At 44.9% G+C, this 17550-nt stretch overlaps 1 protein-coding gene across 1 annotated transcript; it reads left to right on the top strand.

The window, feature by feature from the left end:
- Positions 1 to 10247: 10247 nt before the first annotated feature.
- On the top strand, positions 10248 to 16072 carry LOC127340032 (uncharacterized). The gene is made up of 3 exons (XM_071827550.1): positions 10248 to 10284; positions 14788 to 15072; positions 15163 to 16072. Exons 1-3 carry the CDS (start codon positions 10248 to 10250, stop codon positions 15639 to 15641), a joined length of 801 nt encoding a protein of 266 aa, XP_071683651.1. The 3' UTR covers positions 15642 to 16072.
- The last annotated feature ends 1478 nt before the right edge of the window (positions 16073 to 17550 follow it).

Raw genomic sequence — 17550 nt, 5'->3', positions numbered from 1 at the left:
CTATTAATTGCAAATACACTCCAAATGCATTGTATAAGGAGTATCTCTTGAATCTCGAAGCGTATCTTGATCGCGTCGTGGAGGATCTTCCATCAATACTCCCATCCGAAGGAGCGTTGGATTTGCTTGTGCAGAAGGGAGTTGTTTGCAACTGTTGTGGACTTTTGAATAGTCCTCTTGCTTCTGAAACTTGCAACTGCTCGGTTGCCTTAGATACTGGTAAGAGCGCAGTTGGTGAGAGGTTAAACATGCCCTCTGTGACCCCCCTGAAGGTGCATGACAATGTTAGACAAGTTGATGCAGCTGTAGGAAATGAAGCTGTCCTTGGTAAGATCGAGGTTGGTTTTCCTGAGTCCACTAGCAAAGGGAGCGGCTCAGCTGCGTGTTCTTCTGGTGCTACTACGAAAACCTGCAAGGCCGACTCTCTGGCTTGTGTTAACGCTGATAGAGTAGATTGCAAAGATGGCTCATCCGGTAATTCTAACGATCCAACAGTTGAAGTTAAACAAATTGGCAAGAAACTGGCAGTCGAAACTCAATCTTATTGCACTACAGGTGCAGAACCTCCAATTAATCCAACTGCTTTTGCTGATGAGCATGCTAAGGTTTCCACTTCTAATGATCCAGCTACTGGTCTTGAAGATTCTCTTCTACTCCCGTCTTCTAAGAGAAATTCATCTGAGTCTCTCGGTTTCCAGCATGACTCGTCTGCGAAGAAACAAAAGATGTTTGTACTGGAGGATGGTAGCTCAAAGATGGCAAGTGGAGCAGACCAAACTAGTTATATTGTTCCATGTGACCCGTTGGATGAACCTTCTGCTTGGGAAGAAATAGAAAGGATTGAGAGGACGAAAACGCTTGCAATGAAGAAATTTTCATATTCATCACCCTCAGATGTCTTTTTGGCTGAACATTTGGTGCCTGTTGGAAGTGTTTGTATGCCATCTAGTACTCAACACCAGTATCTAGACGGAGTCCCTGGTATGTCGTAGCCATCCCAACCAGGATTGTCATCTGGTTATCAGGGCATTCTCCGTGATAGAAATGGAAGAACATTCCATGGAGGGCGAAGGACTGTTAATTTCGCAGACCCTCCTGCCTCCCAAGCTATTATTTCTAACATTGATGGTTTGCACCTGTCAAATCATTCTTCTTTGCAAGCACTAAACACACCTGGAAGGACAATATCTGTGTCTGGTTTTAATACTGGGTTTGCTGGTTATAGACATGAGAGATCTATTGGTTATGAAGGGTCTTCTCTTCAGAGCTCTTACAACACTGGTCATAACAGCTCTTACAACACGCTTGGGCAGCAAAATTTTCAGAGCTCTCAAAGTGCAGGGAGGTATAATAGTAGCCAACATGATGATGAAGATGTGGGTGGGAACGCTGGTTATGTGGTTACTCCCTTTCCGGAATTCATGATTCGATCCCCACGTGTTTGTGCTACGCCGCAGTATCACCAGAGGACTTATGGTGAACAGCAGGTACGATTTAACACGAGTCTGTCACAAGGCACATATAATAGAGGATCAACAGCAGGGCTTTCACAAAGTCAACCTTTGCATCATGGAAATCATCGCCCCTTCCTCTCAATTAGAGATTCGACGCAGGCTGAGATTGATATGATGGAGTGGGTGCGAAAGTATTTACCAACGCAATTTGGAAGAAGGTATCCTACTATTTTATGCCACTGGTTTTCCATTTTATTTAATCATTTTAAATAATCTTTTTGCTATGTTGTGATTTTGTTTCGTTGTGCAGCCCAAGAATTGTTGAAACAAGGGGAAGATGGGCCACTCACAGAAATTTTGGGTTGTCAATGCAACCTGGTGGTTATGTTCATGACTACGTTATGAATGTATTTGCTGCCACTGTAATGGAAGAGCATTATGACAACAGTGTCTTCCTTAATCAACAGCGTCCCCAGTGCCTAAAGTACATAATGTACAGTGAGAGTGTAGTAAGTTTTTACTATTTCTTTTTTGTTTATTAAATATGGATATTTTTCTACTTTTTTTATGGATGATTGTTTGGCAGAATGGTAAAATGTGTTTTTTTTTTCTCTCTACTTTGCTAGAGGGCATTCAGGGAATTGGGTGCTGATCCGAACGCACTGAAGAATTACATTATGGAGCCTAATTTACCCTGCAGGATATATCAATTTGATGTTGTGAGTATTTTGTTTTGTATGATATTTGTATCTTTAATATATATATTGTCTAGTATGCCAAAAGTTTTCCTTTGATGTTTTATAATTGAATTTGGTTTCAAGTGCTATTTCAACTCTTGTGCAACTATTTGATTTTTTGTATTTTAAAAATTACATTTGTCCTTTTAATTTTATTTTTTTAGCTATTTTTAAAAATTTGGTTGTTTTTCAGGTAATTCTTCCTGTTAGAGATAATCACTTTTGGATTGTGGTTGTCGCTAATTTCGCCCGACTGCGGTTTGAGACATATTGTCCTTATTATGATGCTACTGTAGCAGAAAATATTGCAATGACTGTTATTGATAACTTCAAGAAGGCTTATACAGCAGCATATTACTCTGAGCGTTATGATATTTATAACTTTCAGGTGATGCCTGCCCAAATCGTTTCTGACAACATCAATGAGTAAGTAAAAAAATTTAAGAGATTGTATTTATCAGTGTGTTTCTATGTGTCTTTGTTTTGTTCTGTGGTAATTCATATAGTTTTATTTTCTTGTTCTTACTCAAACTGTTTTTAGGAACGACTCTGGACCTCAAGCTATGAAAGTAATTCTTCAACATTGCGGTGGTTTCCAGCATAAGATAAGAGAAGTAAGTCTTTGTCTATGTTTTTCTTGGCATATGTAATTGTTGGTCTGCATATAATTTTCATTTGTTAATTGCAGAATGATGTTATCAAGCTGTGTGAGCAGCTGGTGTTCTATATGCTAACTTTCCAAGGTAATGCAAAGAAAATGCCTGCAGTCGTTGATATAATGAGAAAGCATGCAAGACGGTGAATGTTGCTCGATAAGGATATACAAACCCGTTCGGAAAGAAACATTTTTCTCTGTTTGTATTCCGACAGTATCGTTGATTCTCCGTTATGGTTCTATTTATATTTTAGTTTGTGCTTTAACTATTTGTAACTGAACCCAAGAATCTCCTGTTTTGTACTATCACCTTGTGTTGAACATCTGTGGTTTCGCTTTTCTGGCATATATTTGTCTGTACTTGTACTCTTATGTCTTACGTACTTGATATTTGCTTCCTGATGTACTTACACCTTTATTGTGACTGTGAGACACTTACTATTCCTTGCTATGTTTCCCTCAAGTTATGTAAATGTTATTGTCCCGTGTTAGAATTGTACTTTGTTGTTTGTCTGTTGCTGTAGTTAATACTTGTGTTTGTAGTTTATATTTTAGCTTATATTTTTAGCTGTACTTGTACTCTTGTATATTATGTACCTAGGACTTTCGTGTTGTTGTACTTAGGCCTGTACCTTCATGCACCCATCACCGCTGTACTGTACACACCTTACACACCTGTACATTCCATCAGAACCCACAATTTGCAGACAAATATAAAGAAACAGTCATGTTTTGCTCTTGCTGCCTAAACTGTACTCGTGCACCCTTCACCGCTGTACTCCACCCTGCTGGCACATGTCCATTCCCAGATAATCATAAAACATGCGGAAAACATAGGGAAACACTCCTGTGCTCCTATTGCTAATGAAGGTGTACTTGTGGACCCTTCACCTCTGTACTCGACACACCTTACACCTGTACTTTCTTGAATAACCCAAAATTTGCAGACAAATATAGAAAACAGTCATTTGTTCCTCTTGCTGGCTAACCTGTACTCGTGCGCCCTTCACCGCTTTAATCGACCTTGCTGGCACATGTCCATTCGCAAGTAACAAAAAAACATGCAGAAAACACAGGGAAACACTCCTGTACTTCTCTTCCTAGCGAAGCTGTACTTGTGAACCCTTCACTGCTGTACTCGACACACCTTGCACCTGTACTTTCTTGAATAACCCAAAATTTGCAGACAAATATAGAAAAACAGTCATTTGTTCCTCTTGCTGGCTAACCTGTACTCGTGCGCCCTTCACCGCTTTAATCGACCTTGCTGGCGCATGTCCCTTCCCAAAGAACAAACAACGTGCAGAAAATACAGGGAAACACTCCTGTACTTCTCTTCCTAGCGAAGCTGTACTCGTGCACCCATCACTGCTGTACTCGACACACCTTGCACCTGTACCTTCGTGCAGCATTCAAAATTTGCAGACAAAATTAGTGAAACAGTCATGTACTCCTCTTGCTGGCTAAGATGTACTCGTGCGCCTTCAACCGCTGTACTCGACCCTGCTGGCGCATGTCCCTTCCCAAAGAACAAACAACGTGCAGAAAACACAGGGAAACACTCCTGTATTTCTCTTCCTAACGAAGTTGTACTCGTGCACCCACCACTGCTGTACTCGACACACCTTACACCTGTACCTTCTTGCAGAACCCGATATTTGCAGACAAATATAGAAAAACAGTCATGTACTCCTCTTGCTGGCTAACCTGTACTCGTGCGCCCTTCACCGCTGTAATCGACCTTGCTGGCACATGTCCCTTCCCAAAGAACAAAAAACATGCAGAAAACATAGGGAAACAATACTGTACCCCTCTTCCTAGTTAAGCTGTACTCGTGCACCCACCACTGCTGTACTTGATACACCTTACACATGTACCTTCTTGCAGAACACAAAATTTGCAGACAAATATAGAGAAACACTCCTGTACTTCTCTTCCTAACGAAGCTGTACTCGTGCACCCATCACTGCTGTACTCGACACACCTTGCACCTGTACCTTCGTGCAGAACCCAAAATTTGCAGACAAAATTAGTGAAACAGTCATGTATTCCTCTTGCTGCCTAAGATGTACTCGTGCGCCCTCAACCGCTGTACTCGACTGATATTTTACATGGGGAACTATTGAGTATTATTGGTTAATAATTTTTTCAAGTCTTGTTTTGTGTACTTGTTCCGCCATAGAAATGTACTTTATTCATGATAGGTGCTGTGCTTATGCCTTTTGTCGTTGTACTTACGCCTTGAAATGTGGCATACTTGGGACTCTTCTGTCGTTGTACTTACGGCTTGTTTATGTATGACGGGGAACATTCACAGTTCTTTGGATCCGCTTTGTTGCCTGTGGCGATGATTGAATTTGTTAATAAAATAATGAGCGAGTAATGCGCATGTTGCATTGGGAACTGGAAACGATTAGTCAATAACCTACTTACTTCTCATTGAATTTGCACTGGTGGCTGGTGCCGTGGAGCGTGGGAGAGTCCTGCGAGTGAGATTCTTTCCTTTCGCATTCCCAACTTTTAATTTACTTTCACTCACTAATGAGTGGGCCAACATAAAGTGGGTGCCACGTGTTAGTGACTTGAAGCCACTCTATGGTATGTAAAATGGCGCCGTTCAGTCATCGTACTAGAAGCATCTGGTGGTTTGCGCTCCGACTCCGCCGGCTTTATATTCCGTTCCTTCCTGGTTAGGGTTTCCGTCTTCGCTCCGCTCACCCTTCCCGTCTCCGCTCCGCTCTCTGCTCACCATCTTCCCTTCGTGGTTAGGGTTTCCGTAATATGTTCATTTCTTTGTTTGTTAATTTCCCTCGTAAATTCATTCTCTAATCCTATAGTTATATTGTTTCTGTTTCTGGTGTAGTTCTTATTTTGTTTCCTCTTTATTCCTCTTAAACTTTTTCTCGGACATCCTCTATTTCTCTCGCTTTTAACTACCTCATTTTCGTCTATTTTTTCCAGATCTGTATCTATTTCTTATCCTAAACTGCTGCTTTTGTAGATGAGGAGTTTACGAACCATAGATTTATCTTTCTTATATTAATAGCATGCTCGTTTGTTGCAAGATTTCTTTTTCGAGTTAGTTGGAGGCATCATTTCCTTCTCTTCCAAACCATTAGTTTGTTCGGTCGATTGTATTGGTTTTTTCTTTATTTCTTCCAGATCTGTATCTATTTCTTATTTCTAAACTGCGGTTTTTGTAGATGATGAGTCTACGAACCCTAGAATTATCTTTTTTATATTTATAGCATGCTCGTTTGTTGCAAGATTTCCTGCTCTTATAGAACATTATTTTGTTCGGTTGATTGTATGGGTTCAAATGATATTTGTTCTTTATTTTCATTATTCTTTCTTGTGGTGTTGTAGAAGCTGGAACACACAAAGCACGGTTTGTGATGGATTCTGGTGAAGCTTCAAAAAGGCCCTTGGTTGAGGATGCAGTTGATCTCGGAGAAGCTTCAAAAAAGCCTAAGGTTGAAGATGCAGTTGATGTCGCAGATGCTTCAAAAATCCGTAAGTTAGAAGATATTGCCAAGGTATATGTTTAGTTCTTATTTTTTCAGTCATCTTGCACAGGAATATACGCACTTACTAACTTTGATCCCTGTTGTTTGTAATTCAATTTTCTAGAGTATAAACCCAAGTACAGAACTTCCAAGGATTACAATGGATATGCTTGGAATTGATGTTGGTCCTGTCGATACAATTGGAGAAGCTACGTTTAGTATAACCAGGTTTTTTACCAGCACATTCGTTGTCGCTCATGCTTTGAGCAAGTTTCTTGGTCACACAAAGTTCCTTGCCATGGAGAACTACCATCATGGAAGTGTTCTTGTCAAGTTCCAAGATCCTAGTGACCTGCAGAAAGTTACTGGCCACATATTCAATTATGACTTTCTTGGACCCTTCCATGTCAGTCAAGTTTACTATGTTGAAGCTCAACCTACCGATTATGCAGAGGTGTTAGATGCTTTTGCAACCAAATCCAACTTCTGAAGTTGTGTGTGGCAAATTGTTACATCGTGCCGTGTTGGTTATGGTTGTTTTGTAAGACTTTATTGTGCCGTGTTGGTTATGGTTGTCTTGTAAGACTTTATGTTGTTGAGTACAATGTAATGTACCATATACGTGGTACTTGACTTCTGTTTATTGTTGTACTCACCTCGTATTTATCTATGGTTTATAGTTCAGTTTAGCTAGTATCTGTGGAATTTACACAATTACATATGTACTATTATGGGGACTGCCAGTCTGTTGTTTTTTGCTCATATTTTCGATCAGCCGTGTTGTTTTATCTTTATATTTCCGTTTCTCTGCGGGGTAGGTACTGGTGCTAAGATTGTCGAGTTCATTTTTGTAACAAAGACGAGTGCATGTGTATCATGAATAGGAGTGCTATATAATTTCTGTTGGTTTCTTGTCAGGTTTTCTATTGTTCATCGTAGGTACAGGTGGTTTATGGTATGGAGTACAGTTGTTCTACTTAGACGAGTACGTCTGCAGCTCGAGTAGGAGTACCAGATTATATGTGGTGGTTTTCGTTATTGCTTTCGATTCTGCGGAGTAGGTACTGGTGCTAGGAGTGTCGAGTACATTTTTGCAGCAGAGACGAGTGCATGTGTATCAAGAATAGGAGTGCTAGATAATTTCTGTTGATTTTTTTGTCAGGATTTCTATTGTATAACGTAGGTACAGGTGCTCTATTGTATAGAGTACAGTGGTTCTAGTGAGACGAGTACATCTGCGGCACGAGTAGGAGTATCAGATTATCTGTGGTGGTTTTCGTTAATACTTTCGATTCTGCGGGGTAGGTACTGATGCTAAGTGTATCGAGTACATTTTTGCAGTAGATACAAGTACATCTGTACCATGAATAGGAGTGCCAGATAATTTCTGTTGGTTTCTTGTCAGGATTTCTGTTGTATAACGTAGGTACAGGTGCTTTATGGTGTAGAGTACAGTGGTTCAACTGAGACGAGTACATCTGCAGCACGAGTAGGAGTATCAGATTATCTTTGGTGGTTTTCGTTAATACTTTCGATTCTGCGGGATAGGTACTGGTGCTAAGTGTATCTAGTAAATTTATGCAGTAGATTCAAGTGCAGCTTTTCCATGAATAGGAATGCCAGATAATTTCTGCTTGTTTCTTGTCAGGTTTTCTATTGTATAATGTAGGTACAGGTGCTTTATGGTGTAGAGTACAGTGGTTCTACTGAGACGAGTACATCTGCGGCACGAGTAGGAGTATCAGATTATCTTTGGTGGTTTTCGTTAATACTTTCGATTCTGCGGGATAGGTACTGGTGCTAAGTGTATCTAGTAAATTTATGCAGTAGATTCAAGTGCAGCTTTTCCATGAATAGGAATGCCAGATAATTTCTGCTTGTTTCTTGTCAGGTTTTCTATTGTATAATGTAGGTACAGGTGCTTTATGGTGTAGAGTATAGTGGTTCTACTGAGACGAGTACATATGTAGCACGAGTAGGAGTACAAAATGGTTCTACTGAGACAATTACACGTTTGGCACAAAGAGGATTACTAGAATGTCTATGATGAATTTCATTAATATTCCTGCTCCCCATTTTGGTTTAGTACCACTAGCTTGATTCTAGGTTAATTTACGCAACCCGCGCAGTAGGTATAGATCAGAGAGCAACATTGTATTCCACACAGAAACACACATAATAGCTGTATAATTTAAGGTAATCGTTGTACACAATAAGATATGTCCAACATTTTCGGCAAATATAATACGCACATAACTTAAACTACCAGGTTATAAATAAAGCTCCATCCTTATGTATTCTTCCTCATTCATCGTCGGAAACTACAATCACTTCATTGCAGCTTTTACCTGGCGTGTCACACATGCATTTCCTTGCACGTCCACTGTCCCTGTTGATTCTATCATTGATTGCTTGTTTTTTGGATTGTGCAACTCCCATCAACATATCAATGGTGAAGACAACATCATCTTTCCTCTGTTGTATTGCACCAGGAGTTGCTTCATGATAGTTTAGGTTGTCCAGTGACTCTAGGCTGGCATAGTAAAGTTTCCTCTCATCCTCGTCCACTGGAATTAGATCCTCCATGTGAATAAAGTCTCTGTATTTTTCATCATCGTCAGATTCTGATTCACTGTCCCTTGTTAGCATTGCTTCATCACCATCACCATCATCACTATCAGCACCATCATCATCATCAGCAGCAGCATTGCCTCCTTGCACAACATTATCTGAGTGATGTTCATGTTCTTCATCACTTATAACAATCAGTTCAACCTCCTCGTGTTCATGATGGGTGCTCATGATTTTCTCATCTTTATCAACCTCTTTCTTTTTATCCATGGCGTACTGATCCTTGTTCAAGCTTGATTCTATTGCCTGCATTTATTGAATAGCAGTTGTAGTTTATATAAATTATTTTAGTTTGTCTTAGTATCCACTTGTACAACTTTAGATAGTGAACCCACACATCTGATCTAACTGCATTGTGATGTACATTAATTCCCAGACAGGTAGATTAAATTCACCACATCACAATGTAATATATATAACATGATAGAACAATTATATGTAGCATTTTATATTTGGATAAAACAACTCATATAATATATACTCTAGAGGTACAATAAAATCACTTACTCATAAATTTATCCTGTTTAATTGTAACAATATTATCTGAAACTGTAACTAATCAACATAGCAGTTTTTGTTTTAAAAGGTCAACAAGAACATATAATACTGAGCCGTCGTTTTCGTTTTACCTCATGAGCTGTCTCCTGGGCACATGACTCTTTGGGGAGAACCACAGCAGGGACGCGTCTGGAAGTTCTTCTGATTGGCGAGCAGGAGGAGAGGGATGCAATCCTTAGGAAGGGAGAAAAGCCGATGAACGATGCAGGTCTTACATTGATTGATCTGGGGGGGTCAGGGTACGCTCGTGCGGACACTCCCGTTCTTGAGCGGCGGTATGGCAAGACATGGGTGCAGATTTGCGCGCGGGAGCGGCGGCATGGATTCATTCGGCGAGGGATCTGTATGATTGATGGGAGGTACGGAATATGGCGCGGAGGGATCGGTGTGGTAGATCGCCTCCTCCATCGGCCATCCATAGCTACCCGCGACATCGATTTTGCTCACGGATTTGCGATGGGAGGAGGAGTTTTGTGTCGAATATGGAGATGAAACTAGGGTTTGGTAAGAGTTGTCTTCCTTCACGCGTGGGCGTGTGTCGTAGCGACATGTAGCATAAATAGAAGTCCACAGTGTTTGGCGGGAAAGTATTCCCGGACTCATCTTTTTCCCGCCAATGAATAATGGGATGTAGATCCCGCATCCTGGAACTGTTTTTCGTTTTCTCTAGCGCAGGTACATTTTCAGAGGGGCGTCGAGTACGGCAATGACGGCTAGTCGAGTAAAGGTGAAACAAGGGTTTGGTAAGAGTTGTTTCTCTGGAAATAATTCTGTTTTCTCTAGGGCATGTACATGTGCAACTCTTGTGAAGCACCAATAGGAGCACGGTATTGTGTTTCTCTTTTGATTTATCTGGGAGAATTTCGTTTTCTCTAGCGCAGGTACATGTTCAAAGGGGTGTCGAGTACGGCGATGACGGCTAGTCTAGTACGGGTTCCGCACCAGGAGGAATTCAGGTCTATGTTTCTTTCCGCTCTCTCTATTGCAGGTACAAGTTCAAAGGCATGGCAAGTATAGCGTAGAAGGCTAGTCGAGTACATGTTTCGCACCAAGTGGAGTACATGATTTTGTCTCTTTCCGTTTGCTCTAGGGCAGGTACAAGTGTAAAAAAGTGTCAAATACAGCGGTGACGTCTAGTCGAGTACAGTCTATGAATGAAGGGGAGTACAGGTTTGTGTCTCTCTTTTTTCTCTAGCGTAGTTACATGAATAAATGGACGACCAAGATGGGCAGTCCAATGAGATAGATTTTGTGAATGATCGTATATTAGGAAATGCTACTACTATAATAACTGTTATTTTACTTTATTGCAAAAATAAATAACGCACATTTTGTTTAATTAACTAAAGCATGGTTGATAAAATTTGTCTCTTATTCGGTGTCGTTGCCTAATCGACGGTACCACGGAGGAGGGATCCTCACGAGGGGGAGAAGAAGTTGGGGCCATAGGGCGGAGTGCTCTCGGGACGGTGGTACGCGAGTTACCCAGCTTCGGAACACCTGCACGATGACAGGGCCTACTGCTGCTTGTCTGGAATTATCTGGGCGCTTTCGCGTTGTTACAATGAGTTGTGATTGTGCCTCTAGGGCTCCCGGGATCCGGCTTATATAGACGCTCGGATCTAGGGTTTACACGGAGAGTCCTAGCCGGAATACAAGTTGCCTAACTACGGTACAAAGCCTTGCCGTGTACGTCAAGGATCCGCCTTCCTTCTAGGTCACGCTGGATCCGGATACTTCATGGGCCTTCACGGATCCGGCCTCCTTCGTAGGTCGGTTAGGATCCGGCTCCTCGTTCCTGGGCTGGACTTCATCCTTCATGATCTACAGCAACTGGGCCGCCCGATGGGCCACATGCCTCACCACCAACTATGGGCCACCCGGGCTTGCCGGATCTAGGCCACGCCGTTGATATACCCATAAAGTATACCCACAACAGTAGCCCCCGAAGTTCTTCAAGATTCATCATTCCTCCGACTTCATTCAGTTCGGAAACGAAGAGAATCTTGAAGAGCTTCAAAACTTCTTACTTGATTCCGGGTTCACTTCGCCGGAAATCCTCCATCTTCAGATCATGCCAACAACGGAAAGTCCACTCTTCCCGCGCACAACTTCCTCATTTCCCGCGCTAAATTTTCGCAGATGCAAATCTTTAGCCGGAATTTCCGGGAGTGCGTGGTTAAGTTACCTTCACGTCATTTTACCGCGCTTGACCTAAAACACATGTCATCCATCCAACGGTGCGACCGTTCCGTTTCCACCGTTGGATCCGAATCCCGAATCTCCGCGCGTGGCCTATAAATACCCCGCGGCTCGGTAATTTCTCATTCTTTCACCTCTCCTCACCACTTCGTCTTCCTCCTCGCGCCGCGCCGCCCGACAGATCTCGACTCCGGCGAGCTTTTGCCACGGTGAGCTCCGCGCGCCGCCAAACCAAGGCTCCCCTCGCGCCAAGATTCCCGCGGTTGAACGTGAATTTTGCTCCGCCGCCGATTCGTGGTCACGCAGGACGATTTCCTTCAAGTTCGGCGACCTCATCTTCACCGGAGCTCCGTCGAGCCACCGCGCCATTAGCGGTAAGTGCGCCGGTCTTGTAGAAGATAACCTAGTGTAGAAGATAGACTTAGTGATCCGGGTACTCAAATACTTTGTATGGGCGCAGCCGGAAGCATGCCACTCGAAACATCGCATTGTACTGGTAGCTCTCCGAGTAGCCCTGATCCCAATCAAATGGAACCCATATGCCCGGATCCCATATCATTCCTGCCACCATATGTTTCCGACATTAGACTAGCTCAACCTTTTTCCGCATCTTCCAAAGACCGCTCCAGGCCGGATCCCTTCCCTTCAAGAGCTCCAAGAAGAACTCGAGGGACAAGCTCGGATGGCAGCAAAGGTGCAGGAGGCGGAAAACAAGAGGGCGTCCAAAGCCCGGATCCGCGAAGGAGAGCGGGGTCAGTGGTGGCCTTGCGCAACTACCGATGTGGAGCTTAGAGAGCTCCAGAACGAGGGCATGATCTCCATACATTGGAGTTTCACGCGCGACTCCGACGTCCCCAAGCCTGAAGCCGGAGAAATCGTCATGACCAAAGCTTGGGTGGAACGCGGACTTTCACTTCCCTGTTCGGAATTCTTCCTCTCCGTCCTCAACACATATGGGCTCCAGCCCCACAACATCTGCCCAAACTCTTACCTTCTCCTGTCCAACTTCGTGACTCTCTGTGAAGGACACCTTGGGATCCGGCCAGACGTCAAGTTATGGCAGTTCTTTTTCCGGGTGAAGAAAGAAACCAAGGACAAAGCAATGGTGAACTGCGGAAGCATGACATTTATGCTCCGCCCTAGTCGCATGTATCCTCCCCATGACTCGCACGAATCCGTCCGGTACTGGAACGCCGGATGGTTCTATGAGAAAAACGCCTCAGTTCCGGATGTTCACAAAGGCCTGCCCCAGTTTATCAACGAACCTCCGGAAGAGCTTGCAAGCTGGAGCTTCGTCCCTTCGCTCGCCCAGACCCCGATCTTGGAAAAGGCTGCGCGGAGAATCTCCTGGTTAGTCCACGACGGGCTGACCGGAGCCCAGCTCACACTTAGCTGGTTCTCCCGGAGAATCCAGCCTCTACGCTACAACGCGCGCTTGATGTGCGCTTATACCGGGGCGGATGATCTTCTCCGGGTTACCCGCCACGATCTTCCGGCCGACTCTCTGAAGAGGAGGTTCAAGACGCTGGTGAAGATTCCGAGGGGCCAACAGGTCCCGAAACTGATCAAGGATATATACACGAACGACCAATGTCCTCCGGTAAGCTTTGTTCTTTTCGTTGATTCAAACTTCGCAAGTTTTTTGATGTTATCTTTAATTCTTGTTTTATTTCTTCCAGCTCAACACTTTGGCGGAGGAAAGCTTCCGCACCATTCTTCGTGTTCCCGTTAGCGGCGACGCGGCGGAGGAGGCTCCGGATGACGACGAGGAGGAAGAGGAGCAAGCACCCCGCAAGGCGGCCCCTCGACCTACAAAGCGTCCCCGCGCCAAGGTTTCCGGCACTGAAGCCGGGACTAGAAGCGAGGCCTCCGCCAAGAAGCCCAAGACGTCAAAACCACCTCCGCTGGACTCAAGGAAAGCGGAGCGTGCACGCCTAAGGATGCTCTCAACAGCTGGCCAGCGCACGCGGCCCATCATTCCCGGCGCCCCGTAAGTTTCCGAACATGATGCAACTTTAACTTGGCGAAATTATCTCTTGTCTGAACCCTTTCACTTGTTTGCAGGAATCCGAATGTCACTGCCACGCGGACCACCAACCAGGAGCCCATCACGAAATATATGAAGAAATCTCCGGCTGTTGGTCCCTCTACCCCAGTTCCACCAAGTGCCTCCCACCCAACTCCTCAACCGTCGCCCCCTCAGGCTGATCCATCTCCCCCTCCTGCTACAAACTCTCCACCGGAAATAATTCCGGTTAGCAGCGAGAAGGTGGGCGGAGACGATCCTAAGGCCAAAGGCCCTGCCCAAGAAGACACGGAAGTACAAGGCCAAGGAGAGGTTGAAGTCACTTCTTCCGAGAAGGCTGGAGACGGCGCTGGCGACATCGTCGTTTTTCCGAAGAACTTTGGAGATCCGGCTGACACCACTTCCACCCCCAAGGCATATGCTACCAAGTTTTTCAACAAGTTAACTGAGGCGGAGAAGTGGGAGCTTGAACAAGACCTGCTCAACGCCATGCTGAACAACGCACAGGGAAACCTGATGCTGCGACATCGGAGATCCAGGATTTTAAGAAGGATGTCAGCCAGTTCTTCGACAAGCTCATCTGCAAGCAAAAGGTACTCCCCAGTAGCCCCCAAGCATGTAGGCGGAAACTCAAATAATAGTTAGCGCTTAGATGCTTAGAGAAAGATTACTTCCGGGAAAGTTTTTTTTAAAAAAAATTGGACCAGTAGCCCCCAAGCATCATGGCGGAAAGGTTCCGGCAATGATGCTTTGAAAGAAACCACTGTTACAGGCGGAATTTTTACTCCTGCCCTGTTTTAATTTTTCAGGAACAGCAGGCGCTGCACTACGAGCTGCACAAGTACATTGCCCTGCAGCGCCGCGTTACTCTGAGCCAGGAGGAAAATATCCGGACTCTGAAGGATGAGAATGCGGAGCTGACCAAACAGCTGGCGGACGCCCAAGGTTGGTTTCCGCCTTCTTCGTCATTAGCCATATTCCGACTTAGAACGTTGTTGTTAACTTATGTTATTTATAGGCGCATCCTCTTCCCTTGCTACAGCCTCATCTGAACTTGAGAACCTGCGCTCCTCGTACCAAGATTTGGAAACGAAACTAAAGGAGGCGGAACTAAAGAGGGAGCAGGCCGAGAAGCAGCTGGCGGAGAAAAACTCCGAACACATCAGGGAAAAGGGCGAGATGTTGCTGAAGAAAAATGCTGACAGCGAGACCATCAAGAGGCAGCAAAAAGAGCTCAATGGACTCCGGAAATATATGGAGACCGCGGAGCATCACTGGGACTTGCTCAACGAGAACATTTTGGGTAGGATACTGAAACCTTGCCCAGATGTTTGCTCTGACTTTTTACTTTGTGCTCAAATTGCATGCTTATATCCTGATTATCTTTATGCAGAGCCACTTGGTTATCCGGAGCAGCGCCGGAATTTGTTCCCCCGGGATGATCTTCTTCAACTCGCAGGCGATGATTGCAAAGATCTCATCTCCGCCTCCCGCAAGATATGCTACAACTTATCCATCAAGAGGAGTCGCACATGCAACGTTCGCAAGCTTGTTGGGAAGATGGATGTTCTGCCGGAGCTGGTGACGGATCAGCAAGCATCATCAGCCCGAGGCGCAGCTGCAATGGCCTTGACCATGTGCCTAGCACATAATCCGGGTCTTGATCTTGATCAAGTGACCACGGGCGTTCCTCCGGATGCGGATGTCAGCGCGCTGCTGGATGCAGTGAACGGCTACGACACCCGTATCGCACGCAGGATCCGGCATGATGAATTCTACAACAAGGTCGTTCTTCCCGCCGACGAGCCCTTGGAAGAGGAACTTCAGAAGGAGCTCGCCGCGAAGGCGCGACCTGCGGAATCCGGAACCTAATACACCTGGACCAGCTCCAAGGACGCTCCCCAAGAGGAACCCAAGACCAGCGCTGCTGCTTCTGAAGAAGGAGAAAGTGATGAAGACGTGTCTTCTCCGGCCGAAGACCCCGAGAAGAAAGACTCAGAGGGCAAGACTTCTCCGGCCAAGGGGGAGTGAAAACTTTTATTCCTGCGGGAGAAACAATGCATCATTTTGGCCCCAGCGAGGGTTTGTAATATAACTTTAAATTCTTAAGTATCTAGGGACGAAACAATTATGCATGGGCGGAAAACTTATCCTGCTATCCTTTTGAATTATTTGCATGTTTCGTTTTATGTCGGAAAGCAAGTGCTGACTTCATTGTTTTCCGGCTTACTCGCTTGACCTTCCGCGAGCCGGAAAACCTTAGCCGGAAATGCTCGCCAGCGGCGACGAAGCCCAATGGCAGTCCGTCCATAACCACGGAAACAAGCCCCCAGGCATAGGTGCCGGAAATCGCTACTAGGAATCCACGAGTTCGCAACAGATAACAACTTAATCAGAAAACTTAAGCTTACGTCTTAAAAGACAGTTTTGGAAATCACAACTTTCATACACGCCTAGGCGGAAATATCCAGCTCTGCGGTTTTAGTCGGAAAAAACATACACGATCTAAAATGAACAAGTAAAGGAGGTAAAAGACTCAAAGAGTGAACCATAAGCTTTATTTCATTGATCATGTATAAGTATTATAGAGTTTATAACTCGGAAAACATATGCTAAGTGTAGAAAGGACGTAGCTGTGCGATGTTCCAAGGGCGATCTGTTTCATCGTACATGTCATCCGGATCCTCACGCTTGCGTTTCCGGTGCCAGTTAGCAGGTCTATCCCTCAGCTCGCGGAAATCAACAAGGTAGTACGACCCGTTATGGAGCACTTTGCTAACGACGAAGGGTCCTTCCCATGGAGTTTGCAGCTTATGGTCTTTCACCTGTCGAAGGCGGAGGACCAGGTCTCCTGCCATGAAGGAGCGATTCCGAACTCGACGACTGTGATAGCGTCGGAGCTTCTGCTGGTAGATGGCGGAGCGCTGATCAGCTAGGTTCCGAGCTTCCTCAATCAGGTCCACAGATAGCTGTCTGGCCTCATCAGCTGTTTCTTCATTGTAGGCGGAAACTCGTGGTGAATCATGGATGATGTCGAAGGGTAGCACGGCTTCGGAACCGTATACCGGGAAAAAAGGGGTAAACCCTGTTGATCTGTTAGGGGTAGTTCGTAAACTCCACAAAACAGCTTCCAGCTCGTCAGCCCAAGCTCCAGCTGCTCGTCGCAGTGGTTCTTCAAGGCGCGGCTTAATTCCTGATAATATTAGACCGTTGCCCTTTCAACCTGACCGTTAGATTGTGGATGAGCCACAGATGCAAGGTCCAGTCGAATCCCCATTGTGTCACAATAATCCCTCAACTCTCCTTGGGCGAAGTTTGTGCCATTATCTGTGATTATGCTGTGTGGGATGCCGAATCTCATCACGAGGCTGCAGACGAATTTTAGTGCCGTAGCACCATCGGCTTTTCTCACTGGCTTTGCCTCGATCCACTTGCTAAATTTGTCAACAGCGACCAGAAGGTATTCAAAACCGCCAGGAGATGATCTTTTAACTTACCAACCATATCGAGCCCCCAGACCGCAAATGGCCAGGTGATAGGTATGGTCTTCAGCTCTTGGGCTGGAGCGTTTGGTTGAGTAGCGTAGTACTGACAACCTCGGCAGGTTTTTACCAGCTTGTCAGCATCTTCTTTAGCTGTGAGCCAGTAGAATCCTAGCCGGAAAGCTTTGGCAACGAGGGATCTGGGAGCGGCGTGATGCCCGCAATCCCCTGCGTGGATCTCTCTGAGGATTTCAATGCCATCTTGATTGGAGACGCATTTGAGAAACACCCCTGCTGCA

Source organism: Lolium perenne, chromosome 3 (assembly GCF_019359855.2).
Source record: "Lolium perenne isolate Kyuss_39 chromosome 3, Kyuss_2.0, whole genome shotgun sequence".
Classification (NCBI taxonomy): Eukaryota; Viridiplantae; Streptophyta; class Magnoliopsida; order Poales; family Poaceae; genus Lolium; species Lolium perenne.
Note: the sequence above shows the minus strand (reverse complement) of the source record. Positions and strands in the feature narration are given on the sequence as shown.

Bases quoted from the DNA above. Each gene is read 5' to 3' on its own strand.
- LOC127340032 (XM_071827550.1), top strand. From the start codon at position 10,248: ATGACGGCTAGTCGAGTAAAGGTGAAACAAGGGTTTG. The intron at 10,285-14,787 runs GTAAGAGTTGTT...TGTTATTTATAG, and splicing joins AAAGGTGAAACAAGGGTTTG to GCGCATCCTCTTCCCTTGCT. The intron at 15,073-15,162 runs GTAGGATACTGA...ATCTTTATGCAG, and splicing joins GCTCAACGAGAACATTTTGG to AGCCACTTGGTTATCCGGAG.